This window comes from Pieris brassicae, chromosome Z (assembly GCF_905147105.1).
Source record: "Pieris brassicae chromosome Z, ilPieBrab1.1, whole genome shotgun sequence".
NCBI lineage: Eukaryota > Metazoa > Arthropoda > Insecta > Lepidoptera > Pieridae > Pieris > Pieris brassicae.
Window position 1 is genome coordinate 8,545,336 of NC_059680.1, and position 26,694 is coordinate 8,572,029.

The window sequence follows — 26,694 nt, forward strand, 5'->3', positions numbered from 1 at the left end:
GGAAAAAAACAAAGTAACCGTGTATTAGGACTTTTAGTGATCATTCTTTCAATTCAATTTTCTATTACTTGATTCACGTTTAAAAATATTACAACAAACTTCGTGTCCACTCTATAAAGAACTACGATCAAAAACGTAACCTGTCAAACTTCTACTGTCATTCACCGTCAACATAATGACAATACAAAAGAGCCTCTACCAGTTTACCATTTATTATCAACTGTACAGTTTGGATACGTTCATTATAAAACAAAATGCTTTCGACGTCGTCAGAGCAGTTTGAAAGGCAAAAAGCGGTAAGACCGCCGAGTTACAGAATCGTAAACGACCACAATACGGAAGCGATGCCTCAGTATCTTCAGGTTATGTGCAGACAATTCTTATAAATTATTTATTATGGGTCCTTATTGGTTGAAGCACGCGTTTATCTTTTTGCTCAAAATACAATGGAGCCCTGACTGTCGTACCGGTTCAAGTTGTATGTACCTTTATAGTTATTCGGTATAGTCCTTTAGTAGTTTGAATATTAAAAAATTCAATTAATTCTAATTACACCCAGGCGATATGCCTTATCGCTTATTAAGGAACCCACCCGCCCAGTGCACACAATTTAATATTTATAATATTTTTTCCTGTTCCGGTGTTACATTCTATATACTGACTGACATATTCAGACACCGTAGATAGATAGGACGTTGACGTGATTAGAACATTAAATTTATTTAATTAGTTCTACATGAGTAACGTAATAGTCTTGTTGTTGATTGTGGTAATATTTAAAAATTGTATGTATATTTTGTGATTGAAATTTTTAATATATCTACAGATATCCATCAACGTTATAGAGGGAAGAAAACTTGCTTGGTTCAACCCACACTCAGCTAATTCGTACGTTATAGTGGTGTATGGAAAGAAGAAATCTAGAACGAGCTTAAGAAGAAATATGCTTGAACCATACTATAATGAAGTATTTTTTTATTACCGTAATAATTAAGTATTCATCGTTGTTATATACGTTTTAAGTATTTTAAATAATAAGAATTTATATAGAGAATGGGACAATAATAACCACGTAATCTATAGTACGAATAAACTTCTGCTAACAAACAAAGATCAATTATACATTCAAACATTATTTATAGGTATTAACTTTTGATACCTGCGCCAACATCGAAGATATACTAAAAACAAATGTATGGGTTGCAATTATGGAGCCGAGATGCTATGCGTCGCCTCGAATTCTTGGAGAGACCTCAATAGATTTGAATCTTATTTGGACCCAACCCAGTGAGTATTTAATAATCTTACACAGCTGGGATTTGGCCGTTGTCATCACTAAGCTTCGAAGCGCAATTAGCTAATTTGTAATAAATATTTTATTTTAATGAATAAAATATATAAATCAATTCAGATCACCAAGCAGTGCACAAATGGGTCCAGTTGTATTTACCCCGCAATCACTCGTTCGGGCCGGTTGGGTTTTTGAAATTGTGTATTTCAATCTCTTTTAGAGGAGAAATGCTAAACTATTCTGCCAGCGTGAGAAATGAAAAAGTAGAGGAGTATGCACATATGTTTTTTTTTTAATTTTCATTTTTAATATCGGCAAATATTGATTATCTCAGAATGGTAGTCCTTAGGAAGTTTGACAGTGTTTGAACACTTTCAGACATCGCTAGAGGCGCTCCGCCGCCTGATCTTGCGATACTCCAGTCGGCTTGACTATCAGTTCCATTAGGCTATGAAAGCTTATACATTGAGAATGGCTTACTCTAGTAGTCACCGTGGCCGAGTCGATCTGTAGTAATGTAATTCACATATACGCGATTCCCATTAATCATTGTCCATTCAAGCATTCGTTATTTTCAAATTTAAGTAAAAGTATAATTAATTTGAATTTAATGAGTATATCTATTATAAGCACGTGTATTGTAGAACTCTTCTCTTATCGGGATCGGAGCAGCAGTGTGCCAATTACCAGATAACAATTTACGAGGCGTTTGGTCTACCATGTAGCTCCAGAGGAGATAGAAGATATACAAAGCCACCCAGTACTTATGTGAAAGTGTTTTTCTGTGGACTTGTGGTAGGGATTATCTTATATAAACCCTACAATAGGTAATGACACACAGTATGAAAAATAATATGTTATTCAGAGAAATCATGGCAAATAACAGAAAACTAAACCATTTAAACGCGCTATGGAGTAAAATAACTTGTTAATAATTATTATACTAACACTGTTTTGTTGTGTTATTTTGTCGAATACTAGGTGACTTTAATATTATAATAATAATAAAAGCCCGTTTCATTTTAAATTATTAAAAAAGTAAAATATACAGCTTAGATTCGTTTTATACATATTTTCTTGTTATCCTAATATCCTAGCTACATTTTAAACAAAAAGTAAAGGTAGAGGTAGAGGTCTCTTTCAGCGTTTTCCAAATATATATGGCTCTCTTTCTCTTTGCTTCTTTGCCTCCTGCTAACGCTTCTATTTCTTCTATTCACCTCTTTTTTGGAGCGCCCTCTTCTCCTTCTTACCGTTGGTTGTCCATATCGTTGTCTTTAAAGTTCTTTTGTATTCGTCTTACTATTTCGATTTTTATTTTATGTTTGCTTCTTTTATGACACTTCTTTCCATTGCTTTATGGCATGTTGGTTTTTAATTTTACGTTGTCTGTCCACATTTGGCATGGCCGTATTTGAGAGTAGGTAGGTGAAAGGGAAATTGTCCTTTTAAGATTTCCTTCACTAAAACCTTATCCAGATCTTATACCGGTCTATCTAAAGGTTATTCATTGTTTAGGTATATGTAGTTTACTTATTTTGAGTCTTTCCGTTAAAATATGCAGTTTTTGTAACAGTTTTCGTTACAAACTCGCTCATTTTAACGTCATCATCTTTTCTAGTTCCTTACTTGTTGTTATTGTACTAATAATTTAATAAGACAATATCTATAGGTAGGTAGGTATTGAAATTATTGATGTTTTATATTATGATATTGTTTATTCCAATTTTTAAAAAGTCAATACCTAATAGGTTTAAAAAGTATAGTATATTTGTATAAGTTCTATAGGCACTAATAAATTATTTGAAATTGTTTTTAACATCCTGTCATATCGCCTTATGCGCAACAAACTGAGCACTTCTGGAAATCTAAAAAAAATATTTACTACGCCCTACGCATTTTAATATCTAAAACTAAAATTACAAATTACTAATTGCAAATACATAAAACTAAACGCCTGAAATATATTTATAGCAAATACGCACATCGGCGCGCTGTAGCACTTACATTTATTACTTTGCTTCTAAATTAAACACGATTAATTGTGCCCTCAAAAGTTATAAACCATAAAAAGACTAATTTAATATAAACTTTATTACACAAAGTATAGTATATGGTAAAGTAAAGTGCACTGGCCCCCGCACTAGGATTCCCTGTGTTGTGGGCTGCCAGTCTCTTCCTTTTAACATATAAACTGTATGTTCCTGTATAATATCTACATAACACAACTTTATATTTAAACTGTTTTTTCACAATAAGAATATTTTCTGTATCAGCATAGGACAGGTTGACAAGATATTCTTTGAGATTTTTAGTAAGTGTATGTAATATGAGTTTTGAAATGTTGGTGATAATTTTGTTTTTAAGGAAGTGGTTAAATATGAAAGGGCCTCGGAAGGAGAAAAAGCGTTGAGCGAAGAAAGTGCGTTTTTTTGGTTGCTTATATATATGTTTGCGTTGTGCTTCATGTGGTGTGTTGGGTGTTTGTATCCAAAAAGTCTGCATATTGCTATCAAGTATAATTGTCAAACAGTTAAATGCTTTGTTTCTTTGCATAACATTAACGATTGGTTTTATTTATTTGGTGTATTTTTAAAAATAACTGTACTTTTTTTAGGCCAGAACAGCGATACAATCCAAAACAAATAATCCCAAATATTATGAGCAAATATCAATTGTTGAAATGTTTCCGAATATGAGTCGTGTAATTCGTATAGAAGTTTGGTCCACGGAAGACAATACGAAAAAGCCGTTGGCCAGCACACACTTGTCGCTAGAAAACATCTCATACGATGGTGAAAATGGTAGTACAACATGACTTATAAGGAAAAAAATATTTTTATTTACTTCGACATATTATAGCTAATATATAATATATATAACAAAAACAATTATAATATATGGTCACATAATATATACACATAGGTTATATTATAAAAATAAAAAAAAAATATTTGCAATAAGCCCTTATGGCTATAAAACTATGTAAGCCCAGTTGGACAGCTATTCTTTACTATAGAATAGCTGTTGGTATAATTATAACAGAGCGTGAGTCCCGTACTGTAGTACCTTTGACCAGATTGTCTATATTCTCTTTACAGTACAGTGGGACACTGTTCAAGTGTATTTCCACACTACTGATATTTTGAGGGCAAATACACGGTCACAGTCATTAACGAAATTGTAGATAATTTACTACTGGTTTACAAGCACAGAGGTTCAAATTATCATTTCCGAGAAGCGAAAATTTTAGTTTAATTTTGATTCGACAAACACTATTTCACTGGAGACTAGCATAAATTAGCTTGGGCATAAATTACCATTTCTGAAAAACTCAGTCTCTAATTCTCACTTACTAATTACTACATCTAGTAAAGAGAAAATATATATATATTATAAAATAAACTTCCAACCATGGGACGCGACGATATTTCAAGTACATAATATTATCAACGCGCTGTAAAGCACTGGAAAAATCGAGTCATGTAAAACATATTTGTTTTTTTATCGTTTAAAGAAGCTTTATTTAAATACTATTTTGAATATTATATTCAAGGGTTCTTACCAACATTTGGCCCATCCTTACTTCATATGTATGGCGCTTGTAATGCCTCTGATGATGGGCCTTACCATACAGGCGCTGTTTTGATATCTTTGAATACAATTGTTCCGTATTATCAGAACAATTTAAGAACAGTTCACGTTGAACCCACATCTTTACAAATTGTAAGTAGAGATTTTATCTATTAAATGTATTGTCCTTATCACTGTCATGTGAAAAAAAATATCGTAAACGAAAGATTAATGTCGTTAAAAGTATTCTTTGTTTCTTTTTAAGTTGATTGTGTATAACGTTCTTATAAAATACGAATGTATGTACTAATTAATGTAGTGAAATGGACGAAAAATATCTTACAAGCCAAAAGTATTTTTATATTCTAAGTAAATACATTTTCAGGATGATATTTGGCAAACAAAAGAAATATGTTTAAACTGCTCTGTTTTTGAAGTGTCTATGTTAGATCGAGAAGTTGTTGGTAAAGCATGCGGGGTGGCAATAACATTTGGGGAAATTTCATCACTGAAACATAAGGATGAAGGTAATTAGCATCAAATGTATACGTAAATTTTGTATATAAAGAAGTATGTTAATGTGTGTGTAAATTTTGGACAGTATTGTGGCCTACTGATAATACACGCAGTTGCTAATCAAAAACCAATCTATTTACTGTTTACAATTTTCTATGATTTTAAACAAGTTATAAGTAGGTCGTATAATATTTTCAACGTTTGATATCGTTATGTCAAATATAGACATTTTTTGTGAAAGAAAGATTGTGTGCTGTTTCTTAAAACTAAGTTTTCTCGACTACCCACGGACAAATGACGGTCCGGCCCGAAGGTCTCTAGTGACTTAGGTCGTTCGGTCGTAAAGATTGCTTACGCGAAAGGATATGACGTCGTCGCATTTATTGCAGGCGCAGATTGTAAGTGTATATGTGATATAAAAGTTGCCAACAGCCAAAACCATAATTATATCCACAAATGGCCAATCACTTCTTGGCATAAAAACTGTTCGGATACATTCACAACAAATTAGGTCCATTCACTGTTCAATCCTATTTCTTTCTGATGTTCACAATTCAGTCTGCGTCAATAATCTAAAGTAATATTGGAGACCTTAAAACCTCATAGATTTTTAATAAGGAATCACCTATATCTTAGGTTAACAATTTTATTAGGTTCTTTCCTTAATATAATTCTGCAATTATCAAACTCACATTAGGAATCGTATCTCATTCACCCCTTTCGCCCTTTGATACCTGAAATAGGGCAAGAGCTATTCTGAAGTGCGGACGGAGCGAAGAACAAAAGACCATTGACAGTATCGGTACACGACTAAAGATTGATTGATCATGTCTGAAATGGGACTCAATTGGAACTTCACCCTAATCGATTGTGTGAATAATTGTTTCGGATTTGTCAATATTTAACATTTCAACAGACTTCTATTGTGGGTGTAGAAATGTAAAACGGAAGAAATGATGGCGCGTTGTTTGTGATTGGTTCAACGAAAAGACGAATCGTGTTACATGATCGGTTTAAAGTTACCGGTGACCAATTATAAGCCAACGAAACGAGCTGTTGTTTCGTTTTACTTTCTCACTTCCCTATTTTTATATGCGTACAATTTCACACAGAACGTACGAACGCGAACTAGTTTTTAGATGAAATGTGATATAATGAATATAATAAATAATTATTATATTAATATAAATTTAATATAAATATAAATTTATCTATTTTTTTACTCTTGAAATTAATTTAGATGTCATACAGAATATATAGATTTAAATTAATACGGATGTTTTTTTCTAATGTTTAAGATTGACAATAATTTTGGTTTTGTTTTCAGCTTTCCTATCCTTTATGAATGATTTACGTAAGTAAACCGTGTAGCAATTTCTAATATACGAAATAATGAAAAGTAATTCCTTTTATACATTAAATGTTTTATAGCCAAGTACCGAGTTAATAACGGTACGGTTGTCATGTATTATTTATTTATTTTAAAAAGACAGGAGAATAATATAAACCAATATTAAAATAGATCCCTTGATAAATTTTTGTATTTCTTAAATAGGAACTCACAAATACCACTATACGGGGTGTTTGAATATCGCTAAAGTGCCTCCTTATGGATACTTGGACTTTTCCGGAGCATTTCCAGTATTGCAAATTGCGACTTATTTGCCCGACTATAGATTTCGAATGTTCAAGCATAATATGGTTGAGAAGATTATTATACATTTGGTACTGTTTTAATATATGAATTATAGATGTAAATAATTGAACCATTCGTTAAGTTCATAAGTGGCTCTCTCACTTGTTTATTGCTTGAAGACGCCGATTTGGAAAATTATTTTCTTTGTTTCATAGGTAATCTGCTTTACAGATGGTTTTCTGATTATTAGGGCAGGATTGATGGTAGGTATCCTAGAATAATGTTAATGTTTCGGTGAATATTACAAGAACATTGTTCCAACAGTAGGGTTTTCGTTCGACTGCGTGTAACAGTATTGTGCATAGCCAGGGTTTGAATTTCCTACAGTAACTTAAATGTAAACTTACACAAGTGACATGCACTCTTAGGCACAACTACCGTGTCTGAAAATGTCTGTTATAAAAGGTGAGCTTTCTGTCAGATGTAAAATTCATATGGTTATGATATCCATTTAGCTTGCCCTTGCGTGTATAAATTATAATTTCCTTATTTTGAAGTCTGAATTATATTTTTAGGAAACAACTTTAGGAGAAATTGAAAGGCATATAGAATGTAAAAAAGAGATGACAGATGAGCTTCTTAACAAAATAAATTCGTGTTTAAATGACACCGCATGCAGTATTCTTAATTTCTTAGGACTTCTACAAACTTTGAAGGAAGAAAATATAACATATAATCCTACAGAATTAGACAAGAAAGAGATTGCTTTGCTAAACGAGGAAATGGTGAGTTGTTTACACGACGCCCATGTATGTTTTATGTATCATGTATATAATGTATTTTTTATTTGTGTAAGACTGTAGTTTCCATAGGCATCTATTTCTATTAGCTTTTATAAATTTTATTAAGTTGTTGTATGTAAATACTTCCTACGGTATTTGGGAGGTTTTAAATTAAAATGTGTGAAAAGTACCTGCATTCATTTTATATGGTTCAATATCAAATTTATATAATTATATTATTAAAAAAGGTCACAAATACGAATGTTTTCGAACTCTCGACGAGATGTTTATATTAAATCTGGTATAATGTGGTACACCTAATAAACGAGCATCAGTGTTGGCCTAGTGGCTACAACGTGCGACTCTCATCCCTGAGGTCGTAGGTTCGATCCCCGGCTGTGCACCAATGGATTTTCTTTCTATGTGCGCATTTAACATTAGCTCGAACGGTGAAGGAAATCATCGTGAGGAAACTGGCTTGCCTTAGGCCCAAAAAAGTCGACGGCGTGCGTCAGGCACAGAAGGCTGATCACCTACTTGCCTATTCGATTAACAAATGATCATGAAACAGATACAGAAATCTGAGGCCAAGACTTAAAAAGGTTGTAGCACCATTGATTTATTTAATTTAATTATAAACGACAAACTATTAAATAACTTTACAGTGAACTATATTTATATATAGTGATATTTTGATTGTTAAGAGGATTCGAAAATGGACTCGAAAAAAACTTGTATTTTGTTTTGAAAATTCACTTACTGTGTTTCGTTTAACAATTTCTTCTGATTTTTTACCTTAATTTAATTTAAGTTTCTTAAGGGAACAATTTTATTTTTAACAAAAGACGGTCGCACACACTCAGGGTACAAAAAAGGTTGGGAAACACTGATTTAAAGCCTACTTCTGAGATTTACTAATTATCTCATAAGATCTATACATCACTGTTTATATTGTTCACAGGAGAAAATCTACTATCGGATATCTAATAGAATTAGCTCAGTATCGAGTTTATCTGGAACAATGTGGAAGTGTTCTAATGATGAAACCATTGTTTTCAAGAAAGCGGTGAAATCTTTGTTATTTGAAGGCCAATTGATAGCTGACAGCTTGAAGAAAATTCAATTGAACGTAAGTATACATTTCAGTGTATAGGTATTTTACACAATAGGTTTTAATTAACAATATTTTTTTATAAAAATCTGTATAGATATATTATTTTCGATTTTGACGCGTTGAACTGTGACGATACCAATATTAAGGGTTTAAAAAAAAGAGAAATTCAATTTCAAATATATATTTTTTGAAGACGAAACAGCCATCTACATCAACAGCCCTAAACAATTATTGTTGCTGAACCTAGGAAAGCTGGAAGCCCGCATGCGGCCTTATAAGGAATAATTGACGAAATATTTATTACGAAGCCCCTGATTAGTTTAGAACTTTTCTAGGCACCTCACGGATGGCCTGATATAATAGTTTGGTTGCTAAATGACGGATCAAGAGTAGCGTATGCAAAATTATCTCCAACTGATTACCTATTCTCTGATGTACCCGAGCAAGTTGGAAAGTTTTGTGGAAAAATACAAACATTGATTATGAAGGTAAGTAAATAAAACCTAGCATTAGATGTATTCACTATTAAATGATACATATTTTTGTATCTTATTAAAGGTAGCTACAAACTAAACAGACTGTTTATGTTTAGTTAAAACAGCGCAATAATAATTACAAGTTAATAGTTCGTTGAAAGCGATACTTAAGAAACCAATTCTACTCAAAATATTAGTATTTCTATCCCAATAAAATAATTTCATTTATTTATCATATCATTATTTTCATATTGTATGTAATATTTACTTTTGTGCCAACTCACTGTATCTACTCTTCGAGGAAAGTTTTTTTATAAGAACTGATTCTGTATAATATTTGTATTTTTCGGTACTCCTTGTTTTGACTTCACTACACATTCAATACTGAGATTCATAACTTAGACATTAATAAGGTTTTTGAAAAATTTACATCGCTATCGTTCATACATATCGAAGTAAAGCAATAGTTACAACGAGAAATTTGAATGTGATTATTTCCAAATTTCTATTTACAGCCATTAAAATGTCCATATCACGTCACTTCAGTTGGCTGTATATGTATGGTAGGAAAAGCAGAGTTATCGTTCTGGTTAGGGACCTACCAGGAGAAGTCTGCCTTTGAGTTCTGCGTTCCGCCAGGTTATAGGTTGAAACTAAAGGGCTTGGATAAATGCCTAAGATGCTCCTCCACGGTAGGTATAAATAAAATAGAATAAAACCCTAACATAAGATAATATAACATGCAGAAAACAGAAAGTGTGTTTTATTGAACATTAATTAGATCTAAAACATGGTAATGAAAAAGTTCCTAACCATATTTTGTTTTAAAATAAATTAACACAGGGATAACGTTATAATTTTGTTTTCGAATTATAAACCCCTTTTCAGATAGTTGAAGTTCGGGCTTTTATTTATAAAGCAAAAATTTTAAACCAGTCATCAGCTATTAGACAAGGAAAATTATTTGTCAGGATCAATATTTTTAACTCAGTTAAAGAAACAGAGGTATCCAATACATCTTCAATGTCGTATTACGTATTCAATATAGATTCAATATCTTTACTTATATGTATGTAAGTATGTCATAGTAGTCCCGTAACCTCATTGGTCTAGTCGCTAGCATGCTTCCACATTTCACATATCTTCAAAGGTGCTTGTTAGATTATGTTTGAATTCATTTGACTCAAGCATGAAAAGACAAGAAGTCAGTCTGGACGCCATTTATCCCTAATCGCACATAATGATCACTACTTTTTCTTAATAATCATCATGTTTTTTTCCTAAATTTACAAAAAAATACAGCAATTTCCTTAATATGTATTTAAACTCAAATCCCAAAGTTTTTAGCAAATGTTTTAACAGTCTTGCTGTCATCACTTAATATTTCGCTGGACCGCGTTAAACGAACTAAATAAACAATTTGCACTTAAATAAAGGAAAAATCCAGTTTCCATCGGCAAATTTTGTAACGATTTTTTTTAATACTTAACATTTGTGATACAATAATAGTAGTATTGTCTTTTGTTACCATAGAACATTTACACATTGAAAGAAAACACTTTTTAACCGGATTGAAGCTATGTATTGTTGTACACTTATAATTAATTTACATAATTTTAAATTTAAATTTTTCCGACGTTTCGCCTGCTTTACAGCTTGCGTGGTCACGGTGACTGAAGACAAAAGGTGTTGAATGTCTAAAGTATCACACCTGTATTGATATGTAAAATAATTATAAGTTTATAACAATACATAGCTTCAATCCTGTTAAAAAGTGTTTTCTTTCAACAATAATAGTCTTTAAATTTAATAAGGAAATATGTTATACGCATATACCGTTATGGAACCAAGTCTTGAAGACACAAAAAATGTTTTTCGTCCCACCTGAAAGATTATGGACCAGCCCACCACATGCAACTGTGGAAATCGTTAACGTAGAAACTTCGGTAAATGTTTTTTGTTATTTTTTATAACAAAGATTGACTTATAAGAAAATAAAATGTTGAAGTAAGCTTAAACAATTTTAACTAATTAATAATTTAAAAGTAGTATAAATACTTACCAAGGTTCTGGTATACATTTTCATTACTTTTTTTAATAAATAAATACATCAGTAGCACTACAACCTTTTTTTAGGTCTAGACATCTGTATCTATGTGATATTAAGGATATTTATGTATCTGTTTTATGTTAATTTGTCAATTTAATAAGTTGGTGATCAGCCTCCTGTACCTGAAACACGCCGTCGATTTTTAGACCCTTAAAGCCGGTTTCCTAACGATGTTATCCTTCACCGTTCAAGCGAATGTTAAAATGCGCACATTATTTTTTAAACGAGAGTCAAATTCTTCATATTTTAATATATTACAGATAGATGTAAAATTATATAATAAAGCTATCTGAAAATATTTAAATGCATTGCAACGTTTAGCGCAAACTCTAAACATCAACAAAATTGATTTAAACAAATGTGTTTGCTATGAGCAATACAGTTTTTATAATAGTAATATCGTCTTTAACTCATTATCTTAAAGCATATTTTGCAATGAACAAATGTTTTGTTGCAGGCCATGTAACTTCATATTCACACATTATCGATCTCTCTTTTTTTAAGGTCATTTATAAAAAAATATTATCGCCGTATATCTTCCAGGGCAGGTAATATATGTTTAAGAGCAATGTTGGCCTAGTGGCTTCAGCATGCGACTCTCAACCCTGAGGTTGTAGGTTCGATCCCCGGCTGTGCACCAATGGATTTTCTTTCTATGTGCGCACTTAACATTAGCTCGAACGGTGGAAGAAAACATCGCGAGGAAACTGGCTAGTCTAGACCCAAAAAGTCGACGGCGTGCGTCAGGCACAGAAGGTTGTTCACATACTTGCCTATTCGTTTAAAAAATGATAATGAAACAGATACATCAGAGGCGAAGACTCAAAAAAGGAACAACCTTTGCGCCATTGATTTTATTTTTATTACATATTAAAACCAATATTTAATCAAACTAAGATGATAGCTACAAAAAACCTGAAGCGATACTATTTTACTTATAGGGTAAGAGGGAGATAATTGGTCGGGTTCTGGTTAGAAGTGCAGTTGATGACCGACAAGATTATGCATTCGCTCCAAAACTGGAATGGTATGAATTGTACACAGGTGTCGAATGTACGGGAGAAATACTGATGTCAATCCAGACAATACAGGTACGCTATCGAAATAAAAATTAAGTTAGAGCAAATAGGCAATAGGTGCTACACATTTCTGAAAGGTTAACGTGTTGTGAAACATGTTTGTAGTTTGTGTAATGAACGATAGATGTCACTTTGCAAAATAAATACGATTTTTGCATAGTTAAAATTATAATTAGACAATATGAAATAAAATATTAAATGAAAAGTATATGTAATTAAAATATGAATCTTAAAACAATTTAAATTTGTTAGTCGTTGTTGTCCTTGTATTTTATTTGGCGCGCCACCTATACAAACATGTAAAAACTACTTTCTAAGTAATGTAAGAATGGGTAAAGTTACAAGGCTTCAATGTAATTATTAATAGTTACCCAATATAGTTCATAGAGGTCGTCATTTTAAGTTTTTGTAGGTTGTAGAAAAATTTGTGAAATCAACGCTATATTCTCCATTGGAAGACTCATTTATGGTGGCTGATTTTAAAGAAATTGATGAACCGGATACGATTGAACCACTTCCATCTACTTTAATTCCTAAATTATCAACTTATAAGTGAGTATGTACACGTCGATTGTTAAATAGTACTGCAGTATTTTCGTTAGAGGGCGTTATTTTCAAAACATATGATATTAAGTTTTTGGACAGACTGAGAACCATTATACCACCATACCAAGTGGTAGAATATTTTTTAGCGAATAATTACAACTATCTAATAATCGAATTACATTCAGTGGCGCTACAACCTCTTTAAGCCTCAGATTTCAGTATTTGTTTCTTCCATTTATTATTTTTAATAGCCAAGTACAGCATTTTGCCTGACACACGCCATTCCTTGCGTTTATATTAGGTCGTTACATATGAAATTGGCGTTTTGTATGGGAGGAACAAAAAGTCGAATATTTTTAAATATAATATATTTAATGAATCAAAGTATGAACTATAGTTTTCTATGCACTTTTGCCATCTCATAGATCCCTTTACTAAAAAAAACCAGTCCGACGGGAATCAATAAAATATGTGAAGGCGATTTGGACTGCCCCATCAGAGTTAAATTTTTTTCCTTGCAAGAAGTTATCCAAATTTCGAAAAAAATGGCTTAATGCTGTTGGAGCAAGGTCCGGGGAGTACGGGGGATGTCTTAGAGATTCCAATTGAAGCTTGTTGTGCAGTGTGTGGTCTAGCGTTGTCGTGAAGTAGCAGTGGCGTGGAGCGATTGACCAGCCTAGGTTGTTTAGCCGCTAGCTTTTCCATCATGGTTTGCAATTGCTGACAAGACATCAGCCGTAATAATCTGGCCAGATTTGAGAAAACTGCAATGAACAATACCGGCACTAGTCCACCAAACGCATACAAGTAACTTTTTTGGGGTTAATTTTCGCTTGGGGCAGGATTTGGCTGGCTGGCCAGGATCCAACCATTGCGCTGAGCGCTTCCGATTATCGTAAAGAATCCATTTTTCATCACAGGTAATGATTCGGTTTAAAATACCTTCATTATTGGGCCGGTTTAGTAATGTAACGCAGCAGTCGACGCGCGTTTGCCGGTTTGCTTCAGTCAATTCGTGAGGTAGCCACCTTTCAAGCTTTTTAATGTTCCCAATTTGCTTCAAGTGAATTGAAACAGTTTTATCACTAACACCGCAGCCTGCAGCTAACTCGGACGTGGTTTGCGATGGATCCGCTTCAACAATAGCCTTCAATACTTCATTATTAACTTGGGTCTCAGGCCGTCCACGGGGCTTGTTCTGCAGGTCGAAATTTCCAGAACGAAAACGTTGGAACCAAAAACGAACTGTGTTTTCTTTTGCAACATGACCGCCATACACATCATTCACCCTTCGAGTCGTTTCCGCATCACTAGTGCCACGGCGGAACTCGTACTCGTAAATAATGCGATACTTTAAGTTTTCCATTTTGTAAAATGAGTGACGCAAACAGAAAAAAAAAGAAGTAAAAAACAAATGAATGACGGTCATCAAAGCACAAATACATGAGTAAATAGCTGTACAAATTTGAATTTTAAATTCCAAACCAAAGAGGAGGTATTTGAGGTCAAAGTGGCCAGTACGACAAAACGCCAATTTCATATCGTATGTTATTTTCACGTTTTTTTCCAGGTCTGTAATTTTCTATTCCTAAAAACGCAGTTGCCATGGTGACCTGGATAAAGCTTATAATAAATCGTTTAGATTATTCGCTTTCTAAATTTACTCTCAGCATGTATCAGTTCAGATATCATAACTTAACTCTGAAGTAGAAAAGTGTATACCTATACAATGCGATACAATCGTGATTGACATCATAAAACGTCTCAATGGGATATTTTTATCACGCTAAATTCTGAACAAATAAATGTAATTTACTTGCAGAGTTGACGTTTACTGGTGGGGATTACGCGATGTAAATATTACAAGAAAACCTTGCGTGACGCTTGAAATAGACAATGTCGTTATAAAATCTAATATAATCATAGATAAGAAGATGAATAGTAATTTTCAAAATGGTAGAATGTCAGCCACATTTCAGGCAGATGATTTACCCATGTTGAATATACGGCTGCACGATAGCAGTACTTTTGGAAGGACATTATACCTGGGTGCTAATGCTGTGAAGAATCCTAAAAAGTTCATAGTCGATTGTATACCACAACAAGATAGGGATGCCTCTTTACAACGAGCGTCTATAATATCATCAGACTTTCTTCAAGGTTTATATTACTATTACTCTATTTCAATGATTTTACATATTGTAATGCTCGTTGCTTAATTTTATTAAAAACTAAAACCATTTTAATTTGGTCGTTCAAGTGATCAATTCTGTGATCGGGCTTCTAGCATTTATTTCATTATAAGAAGTTATAAAGATTTCTGATTATTTCTTTATATATCTCATATGTACATTTATTTCAAGCTACATCTCACTGTAAGATTTGTCGCTCGTGTGATGAATACTCTACTTCAACCCATTTCTTTGCTCACTGTTCTTTAACAATTATAAACGTTGGTACTGTTACTTCTAGTTTTGAAGCCAGTAGCCTCTTTGTGCTTATTATATAGTGGAATCTCTATAACTCGAACGTTAAAGGAGATGTAAAAAAATCGAATTAACGAGTTTTCGACATACCAAGAACTTTGAGATACATATCATTTAACTGCTAAATTTTCGACTTACAGACGCGCGGTTTCTAAGTGTAATTTTCGATTTGTAGAGTCGAATTTGGATAACAGTTTATCAGAAGTTTTGTAATATATCTTTTTACATATTAAGACGAACTACATAGGTATTAATTAAGTAAACTGTGCACGAAAAAATCCAGAACATTCATTTTGGATGTTAATACCATTACTTCGGGGAATTCCAAGTAAGACGTTATTGTATTTTACTAACTACAAATTACGGGGTCTCTTTTTGAAATTCGAGTTATAAAGTACTTTGTAGGAAAAAACATTTCGTTTGAGTTACAAAGTCTAAATAATTCGAGATACCGCGGAAGGAAATGGAAACTTTTTTCGACATACTGAGGAATTCGACTTAACAAGGTTCCAGTTATAGAGATTCCACTGTAACTCTATAAGTAGGTTTTAAAATGCTATCATAAATGTTAACTTTTATATAATGAATACTCTAGTTAGTCCAAACCTATGTGTCAAGAAAAACAGCCAATCAAAATGGCCCCACAGCATCGAAAGTGATTCTATTAATGCCTCTATGAACAATATTCGAAGATCGTATTGGCATAGATTATGCTGTTCAGAGCCGGCTGAGGAGGAGTATATTTTATTACCAGTTGTTAAAAATAAACAGAAATGTCAAAATAAGTGTGCGTTGCCCAAGACAGATTGGTGGACGAGATATGTGCAGTCTTTAGAGGTAACGATTTTTAATTTTTGAAATAATTTCTTTGCATTTAACTTAACAGCTTAAAGAAAAAGAATCGCCATTGAAATGAATAATAGAATATCATATCTATATCATATCATATGTTGTACTAAAACCTATGTTATACAGTTAACACAAAGTTTAATATAATTCTTTAAATTTTAAGAACTATGACGATGAAAACTGAGAGCCGATAAGTATTTTGCAAATTATAAATGAATATTTTTTTGTTTCACTGTCTGTAACTACTTTTTGTTTTGCCACCTGCTGAACGAAAACGGCTGATTGAATTTACTTTTAAATCCTTACATATAATTAAATTAAGACTCCTGGCCACGTCTGTTTCAACATCAAAGCTACTGACTGGTTTTATTCGGTTTTCAGTAATAGATAGTACGTTCCTGGGTGGGTTCCCGTTAGGTGTAATTCATTTAGGTAATTTTTGTTTTACCTAAATGAATTACAATCGAGCTTAACTATCGAGAAATCGATCGACATCGAATCGAGAAAACTAAGTTAACATAATTCTTATTACCTATAAGAATTATGTTGACTTAGTTTTCTAAAATTCTAGTAAATAACTTAAACCAGTATATATAGAATTCATTAGATTATAGTCAGAGAAAACATTTTATTTTTTTCTTATTTACAGAACTACGCGCGTAGTGACGTTACCACAGATCATATGACGGTTGGTATTTATGTATCACTAGAATAGTCGTACTATCATTATTTATGATTGCATTATAGTATTAAGTCACTACTTAAGTCTACATTTATTGTAAATTATTGAGATACAAATAATTTTTTTTACAAACAAATATAAACTTGCGGAAATTCGTCATCAAAGCAATGTTGCTAGCATTAACATATTTTTTTAACCAGCTAAAAACGTCTTATATTAATAATTAGACACATAATAGAGTGATCAAATCTGCAATTTACATATACTGTACGTTTATGTAATAAAAGTCCGAAGTTTAAAAGATTATTAATCGTTATTTCAGTAACTCATAAATGCCAATGACAATGTTATCCTAGTTTTAGTTTTAGTATAAACCCGTGCGTTCGAGTACCGGCTTTAACACTAGTTAAATGGCAGTGTGAGGAAACCAGCATGTCACCGACCAAAATTGATTAGATAGAGGCAACTGATAATTTATATATGGAAAGATTCCTAATGAAACCTGTCAATCTGTAAACATCCCATTGTGGCGTTATGGAACAAAGATTAATGAAAACTCGGCTGCGAAAGTGTATTGCGAGTAAGATTTTAATGTATATTTTTCAGATTTACGATTCTGAGTTAGAACTTCAACCACAATTTTCAAAACTACGGGATTGGTGTTCAGCAATAAAACTGTATTATAAGAAAGGCAGGTTAAGTGAAAATAATCAATTGATTTGCGGTCGTATAAAGGCTGGATTAGCAATATACAGGTGGCCCCCACCCGGTGACACCGTAAATGTCAGTGCCAGTGGAGTCGATTTAAATAAAGGGTATTGTTGAATAATTTCTTATTTTCATATTTGTGACTAATATATTTGTAAGTCTCTTTCATTTATTAAGTCTCTAAGATCACACTTAAAATACTGAAAAACTATAAGATCATCAATAGAATTGTATATTTAATATTTATAGTATAAACATACATTATACCAATAGTTGTTTTATATAAATTTTATTAGTAAATCCCGTTAACACGAGATAAAGGTACTGAATAAATATGGATGAAACTGTAGTGTAGGAACTGAGCTGTTGAGAAACGTGCTCTGTGATGAAACAGTCATACTTTATAGACTTGCCAGCGCTACAAGGGGGCAACACTGATGTCTCATACAGAGTTCGAACTGAGATCCCATTAACCTTATGTATCCCGTCTATAGCTAAAGGTAATAAGTTTAATGTTTTAAGATATTTTGACGATCACCCTAATAACGACCCAGCCAAGTTCTTGATCAGAGTTTATATCATAAGAGCATTTAATTTGAAGACAAAAGAATTTGGTAAATCAGATCCTTATACAGTTGTCAATTGTGGAAAAAAACATTTTGGCAATCGAGCGGATTATGTCGCAAATAGTTGGAATCCAATATTTACCAAGTAAGTTTGTAATAATTAGGTTTTGATACCTTGACCCCCGACGACTATGTATTTCTCACTCAACTGGGTCAATCAAAAGCAACCCCCTACCCAACTGGTCACCCATCGATCAGGCATAGTACACATTTATATGAAAGTTGTATCAAAATTACTATCATATTATTTATATGTATCGTATTCGAGTGTCTTTCAACTTCATTTTGCATAAAATCAATATAGGAAATTGTTATTGCAGAGTACACGAGTTTCGTTGCAATATACCAGAAGAGTACAAAATAACAATATCGTTGTACGACTACAACGCAATACCCCCAGATGAAATAATTGGATCTACTACAGTAGACTTAGAAGACCGCATTTATACGAAACATAGAGCACGAGTTGGACTTTCAAAGGAATTTACTCTGTGAGTATCGAGGCACATAGTGGTACTGGTGTACCTAAGGTGATGTTTAAGTTTTGTATTTACGATTAATCCAAAATAAATGAATGAAAAATTAAATGCTTTAAATTTAAATTAGAATTTCTGATCTAACGAGATATTTGAGATCAGTTTATAAAAATAATATGTACGTATGCACTCGCAAAATAACATCAGGTGATCTCAAACTGACCACGATGGGCGTAAAGTAATCAAAACGGCTTATTTCAAACGAGTAATTGACTCGCGTTTAATCAGTTTAATTAAAATGATAAATACTTAATGTAAAATGATTCTGTAAAAATCATTTACAGAAACGAACAAACGAAATGGCGGGACTGCGTCAAACCATCGGAAATTCTTGCGGACCTTTGCCAGAAGAATCACCTACTCCCACCGGTGTTTTTAGATACCTCTGCGGTTGTAATAAATGGTGTTAAATACGTGGACGAAGGCAATCATCGAGGTATCATCATTTTACATTTTGGGAAACCTCAATTTTCATGTGTTTCCAATTAAAAAACGACTTCGTACGAAATGTAATCGTTTAGTTTACGATATCCAGTCGATTTTTACTGTCTTTAGCCTAATTTAAATGTAAATAACACAGATAGGGAAATCATAGATAAATTATAGACATTGCAAATGTACAAAAAGTACCAGCTATAAACGATCTTGATGTGAGTATTTTTGCCATAGACAACGCATTGTCTGTTACTATGTCAAGGAAGGGATGTTATACTTTGAATAAGGGGCTGATCCGAAACTTAGAATTATAACTTCCGTTTGTCATAATCACTTGTCAGAATTAACTTAAGTCTCATTAATGAAGACATAATGTTTTAGATATAATGCTTGCCATAACACAAAATGTTATGGGTAGATATTATTTACTTATAGATATTAATATTTGCGTATAGTTTTTATTTAAGACTCGTATATCTAACAAATGATCTCATGGTCGAACTAGACTTTTGTGTCGCTTAATTCCTACCTCAATCTTTGATTTCTATGAAAGCCGTAACGAGGGCCGGATACAGCCCCGGGGCCTCCATAAAAGATAGAGTCATAGAGAGAGAGAGAAATCGAAAAAAAATTGTTTTTAATTCCGACCAGTAAACACTAGCAAACAACTTTTCTTTTGGTATATTTTAATAGCTTTCACAATAAATTATTGATTGAAAAACTCGACAGAGATATTTTGTTCGTTTTATTTGGAAAATTATTTGGGACCAGGGAAGTACTTTGTTCCCTGGTCCACACCACACCACAAAATCCCTGGCTGTAATTATGTTTTTTTTAGATATAACATACTCATCAACAGAACGTAAAGAAAATTTGTGCTTGAGTATTTTACATAAATGGCATACTATTCCCATTTGTGGTTATCATTTGGTGCCAGAACACGTTGAAACCAGATTTCTTTATAATGATGATAAGCCCGGTATTGAACAGGTAGAACACTTTAATAATAGATATTAAGAATATCATTTGAGGACTGAGATAAATTTACTTGCAAATTTATTTGAGTGTTTTATATAAAAACTTCAGTTTAGGATATGATTATATTGACTTAATTTTATGTCAGTTTCGAGAAATTAATAATGTTGTCATCTTTAATAATTATATATGTTATTCATAAAATTAAATTAGTTGGCGATTGCCTATACGTGATACTCATACAATTTGGAAATTTTTAGATTCTATTTTTCTAAATGTCTTTTCAAATTTTAATGCTAGAAGGCTTGTGTTACCATTTATAAAGGAACATATGTTTAGGATATTTATGATTCTATTCAGTTGTTATTATTAATACAGATAAATATTTCCCCGTGTATAAATTTCGGTAAATTTAGCGGTTTGTACGACGTCTGTATGTCGAATCTAATATTTTTGACATACTTAGCGCTAAATTAAGAGTACAATTATTAAACTCATTTATTTACAACAAAGATAATTTACATAAGCTTAATAGTAATATATTTCAAGGGTCAATTGCACATGTGGGTGGATATTTTTCCATTACAATGCGATACTTTTATTCCGCCTCCTTTGGAGATAAAACCATTTGATCTAGAGGAATTTGAACTTCATATTGCTATCGACTCAGTACGTGATGTGGAGTTAAATAATCTACGAAATAACTTGGATTTATTCGTTAGAGCGTAAGTTGTGTTTCTGTTACGAAATACCTATGTCTCTCATATCCGAGGTTCGATCCCCGGCTTTGCGCCAGTGGACTATCTATGTGTGTATTTAACTTTCTCTCGTACTAAAAGAAAACATCGTGAGGAGATAGGCATGCTTTAGAGCCAAACATTCGAAGTCGCGTATCAGACACAAAATAAATTACAGAACCTACTTGAGATACTCTAAAATCTAAATGATCACGTAACAAATGCAGGAATTTGACGCCCAGTCCTAAAGAATCAGGATTTTACTGACACTTTCTCGTCATTCAGACAAATTGATTGTTTTTCTTGAAAGCATCTAACGAGCCCCGCCTTCTTTGATGAACTGAAATGAACAGTATAAGGAGGCAAAGAGTTACGACTTGTAAATGTTATTTGTATAATATTCTTGTAAAATGCCACTTTACACAATGATACAAAATAGTATTTAATTTAAAATTATTAATTATTTTTTAGTGGAAAATAACTCTAATGAACAACTAATATAAGGTTTATTGTAGATGGCTCGGCTCAAGTGAAAATGCTCAAGAAAAGAGGCTTTACACTCATAAAACAACTGATAAGTTTAATTGCCAAATGATATTTAGTTTCCAATATCAGTTGACAGCAAAAAAGGTAAAGGTCTTGTACATTGGAAAATACTTTTGGTATTTTAATGCGAATTTATTATTCGGGATTCCTATTGTTTTTAATAGGAGAACAGTATATTCAAAGAGCAATAAAACCCCCAAGTTTATTTGGCATTGAACGTAAAATTTCATAAGATAAAAAATATAATTCTGGTTAAATATGGGCTGAAATTACTAAAGAATTAGTAGAAGTAAAATTATCCTCGTTGACAGACAAATTTCTCCCTCTTTCTGCTTTATTAATAATTCTCACGTGTCCGACTCGTGGTCGATTTTTCTTCACCATAATACTGGTTGCACTTGGTACACTACTGCAACTTGGTACTACTACGTAATAATAAATGCCATAGAAAGAAACAATTGTACTCTCTGATATACCAATTTTGGGTTAAGAAGGGCACGTTTCACTAGTAGGCTAACAATTATTACTTACCTTTACGTACCTTATCACTTATTAATTGTATAATTTATATTTCAGCTACACACGAAAGAAGTTGGCGCTCTAAATGAATTAAGAGATAATTTATCTCCGCTTTTAGTGGTTCAAATAATTGAAATGTCAACCGTTGCTGTCTGTTTAGGTTACACTGAATTGTGTTTAATAAAAAAATTCGTTTTAGTAGAAATTTGACATACAGCGTAGTTGAGTTAGGTAAAGTAAGTAAGTTAAGAGTTAAGTGAAACATTTTTTATATAAGCACTGCTAATTTTACTTTAAGCAATTCTAATTTAGTGCATATTGATTACATAATAATGTGACAAATTTTCTATCGTTCTATACATAAATCATACAGTGATTCAGTAACACAGAGCTTCTGAAAAAAGTTTTAGTACAAAAGAGAGTTTTTTTAATTTATTGAAGTGAAACTTCTTAATCGACGTTAAAAATTTCCGTCACATTTTACAGTTACGCGCCACATTTTTCTTGTTACCACCATGCTTGATTCGAAGAAATTCGAAGCCATTAATAACAAAAATAAATAATAACGATAACAATGATAGTAATAATTATATTACAATTAATGAAATTCTGAATGAAAATATTAGTAGTAATAAGGTAAAATGAAATAATTGTATTATTTGTATTCATGTCTATCATAATAAAAGCCTTTTGTTAAACTTTCTCTAATTTAACTTTATTTAACCAATTTCTGTAAAGTTGCATATAGGAGATCATTTTTCGAAAAATAAGGTCATAAAGAAGTTTCACTTCTTACGTGTGTACATTAGTACACGCACACATTTTTTAAAGTACATTGACTACGGAAGCATTAAGCATTATTAGTCATATAAAAGATTTGAGAACTGCCCCGTGGAGCATACAGTATCTGTTGTAACGCAACAACGGCTTAATATACTGCGATTTCGTCACAATATGACCTTCACCATATGACAAGTGCTAATGGCGCTTATTCACAGCCGAGATCGAACACACCTAACAGCTGAGAACCACATAATTAGCGAACATTAAGTAATTTAGATATTATTAACATTTAATTACGGTTTCTAGGTACCTTAAAGTTAAATCTTAATGAAATGTCCCAAGGCACAAATCACCTCCATGATTGCAATATCGAGCGCCTTGAAATGGGAAACAAGGTCGATCTGTTTACAATTGGAACGCATCGTGCCTGGTGGCCATTGCAAACATTGAACGACCGAGGCAATACGGAGCAATCTGTAAGTTTAGTTAAACACACAAACAACAATATTTGCAAGAAGGATGTTATGTTAAAAGACCGTGTTTGAATTTAAAGAAATTAATGATAAATATCCAGAAAACAATCTATCTATCGAAAATAAAATATAGAGTACGGTGTTGCAGAAACCGTTGTTGTTGAAGTTGCCATACTTTTTGACGGTGAAGATATTTCACATATCTATTTACTGTAAATTTCTCGTAATATATTCGTCTATTAAGTGAGTGAATTCCTATTGCTTATCGTTTTATGCGTCGAATATTTTCAATTATAACTTAATATTTGCAGAACTTACTTAACATGACGACGCTGTATTTTTCTTATCTCAATGGAACTATATTTCGGTTTGGTTCTACTAATCGTTAGGGTCAGAAACATTTTTGTGTCTACTATATATTTTTTGATACCTTTGAGTTCAACGAACTATCGAACTAACTAATCTTTAAAAAAACTATGTTTTTACTTTAAGGGTTTAATTGAAATGGATCTGAATTTAATACGCTTAGAAAAAGCTACTTTATTTCCCGTCGATTTTGAGCTTCCTTTTCCACAGGCTGGACCGAGGTACAATATCTTAATATGTATTATAATAATCTATATTAATAAAAATTAGTTGCAAAATATGTTGCCAAGCGCAAAATCCGAAAATGGCTGGACTAACTCAAGTAATTTTTCATTTATTCCTTAATCTCTGAGGATGGCTTTTTATTTTCGCGTGAACATCTAGTAATAAACCATGCCAATATTCACTAACTGTTATTTACAAATCCAAAAACAATTACATGTATAAGGTTTTTTGTCTGATCGTCGTCCGACTAAGACCTATCCTACTTTTAAGCATTCCGTTCCATCCCAGGCAAGTCTGTTCCATCTCTGGCGGACCATCTGTTCATCTGTCTACTTGACTTCCTTGTGCCTTTTCTACCCAAGAAGGATACCATTCTAATACTTCGTTTGTTCATTTACTTACTATTTTTTAAAAAGTGCCCTATCCACTCCTAATGAACATTAATTCGACATGAGATATCCTTTTATTAAGGTAGAAAATTAACTGAATTGAATTTTTTATATAAATACGTATAAATAACATTTTTTTCCAGTCACAAAGACGTTGAATCTCTAAGTAAAAGGAGCTTTCATTTCTGCCGAAGAAATTCTACGAATCTACTTTTATTATTATTAGGCGTTATTATTATAATATTTGTTACTTCTTTCTTTTATCTTGATTTACCAGCAATGGTGTCTTATTACTGGTATCTTTTATGGCCACGATGAATGTTCTTTCTGTATTATAGACATGAAGAGAGCACACCAGCATACAATAACTACCATAGGATCCGTGTGTTTATCTACTTTTAAAAGATTTTAAGACTTTAGGTCTTATTTAGAAACAACAAAATATTAGATAATTGTTTTTATTATGTTTATATAAATCATATATATGTCAAATTACAAGTGTGAAAATAAGGTTTCTTTAACAAAATAAAAAATAATAATCTTGATGGAGGGCTAGAATTGGTGGAGACATTTTTATGAATTCTTATTTGATTAACAGCTATGGTGTATAGAATTTAAGGTTATTTAATTTATAGTACAACCTTTAAATCTCATAAATCACCTGTGAAAAGTTGGTGGCAAAACGATGGAACGACAATATGTTTTACATGTTATGAAAGTATGCCATGTATCACCTCCACGTGGCTTCTACTTTAATATTTTATTTATTGTCCTGGGTAAACTACCCTATGCCTTATACATATATACTATGCTATGTCTGCATTTAATAAATTTTTATTATTACTTTTACTTTATTTTGCTCTGAATTGTAAAGAAGAAGTTTAATTAGTTTTTATTTTTATTAATTTAGTTCTTTAGAAGCGTAATAAAAATATTATTATTTATTGTATAATGACTGATTCATTATTATTATTTATCTACAAACTAATGTACTACCATATTAATAAATATGTATATAAAAAAAAATATTTTCTTTACACGTTCGATGCTTGTATTGGAAACTTGATGCCTGGTAAATTTAACTGTTATAAATATATATTATAATATAGCTAGGGAGCTGGTGACCATTTAAGTATATGCTCCTCTCTATGTATCTGCCTTTGAGATTAGTGATTAATACCATTTAGATACCGTAAATATAAAAACCTATAAGACATCCACACCTGTGATAATTCACAGGAGGTTTCGATTATTAGATCTCCCTGAATACAAAAAAAAAATATTGGCAGACATTTTACTTACTTACTTTAACCATTACAGTTCATTTAAGTCCGCAAATTTAAGGAGAAGTATTATAGGTAATTAGTGCTATTATTCGTAGTATGACGATTTTTTTGAGTATTTTCGATTGTTTTATAGACCTGCGATCATAATATGAATTCCGATCCGAACAAAAAACATGAAAGAGTAAAAAAAAATATATTCAAAAAATTCGTATGGCATGCGTAATATCAATGGCATAGGTCTCTGGAAAAACGCAGCACTACGTTGGTGGCAGACTATTTTTCTGCAGTCGTTCGTAGAGTTTTTAAACACACGTCTAACAAGCGTGCATTTCATAAATCTTCTTTAAATTAAAAAAAAATAATATATAAAAAATCATCTTAGATGTGTGCCTTTTTGTTATTTTCATTTTGCGAAGGTCTTTAAACATCAGCTTTAAAGGAAGACACGAGCAAATGATATAGATATACCTGATTTTTTATATTTTTAAGCGGGCCTCAATTGACAGCGCACCACAACCATGCTGGCAGACGTGGTCGTTAATATAAGGAATATCGCTATTGAAAAGTCTGCCACATGAGCAAATCATACATACATACATATGTTGCTCGCCTTACTAATATTTACGAAAATAGATTACATTTACATAAAAAAACATATTTTAATAACGCAACGTTTTTTAAAAGTTTCAATGTAACACGTAACTTAGAAGCCATTTCTTTCATTTTGAATATTTTCACGAGCCGTACAGTACAGCAAAAAAAATAATGCGCATGCAAATCTTCGTTCATGGTTGTATTCCCGGAAACACCCGAATCATAAAATCGTATGAGCTATATATAATGCTCTTGCATATTGCACCTTGTCCGAAAGAAATTATGTACACAGTCATACGGGAGTACGACCACTGGCGAAGATCTGTACGTACATTATTAATTTGGTACTGTAAGAT

The 26,694-nt window shown here is 32.3% G+C and overlaps 1 protein-coding gene across 1 annotated transcript; it reads left to right on the forward strand.

Annotated features, from left to right (window-relative positions):
* Positions 1-254: 254 nt before the first annotated feature.
* Positions 255-25,310, forward strand: LOC123718814 (otoferlin-like). Its single transcript, XM_045675719.1, has 32 exons — positions 255-296; positions 827-967; positions 1,143-1,287; positions 1,412-1,562; positions 1,936-2,086; positions 3,909-4,095; positions 4,848-5,017; positions 5,250-5,391; positions 6,708-6,734; positions 6,936-7,105; positions 7,592-7,801; positions 8,760-8,927; positions 9,248-9,400; positions 9,904-10,080; positions 10,277-10,393; positions 11,203-11,334; positions 12,440-12,589; positions 12,990-13,129; positions 14,946-15,283; positions 16,205-16,446; positions 17,108-17,146; positions 17,747-17,955; positions 18,371-18,559; positions 18,795-18,965; positions 19,295-19,446; positions 20,284-20,435; positions 20,970-21,145; positions 21,673-21,787; positions 22,280-22,382; positions 23,312-23,481; positions 23,971-24,065; positions 24,602-25,310. The coding sequence occupies exons 1-32, from the start codon at positions 255-257 to the stop codon at positions 24,774-24,776; spliced, it is 4,899 nt and encodes a 1,632-aa protein (XP_045531675.1). The 3' UTR covers positions 24,777-25,310.
* Positions 25,311-26,694: the final 1,384 nt, after the last annotated feature.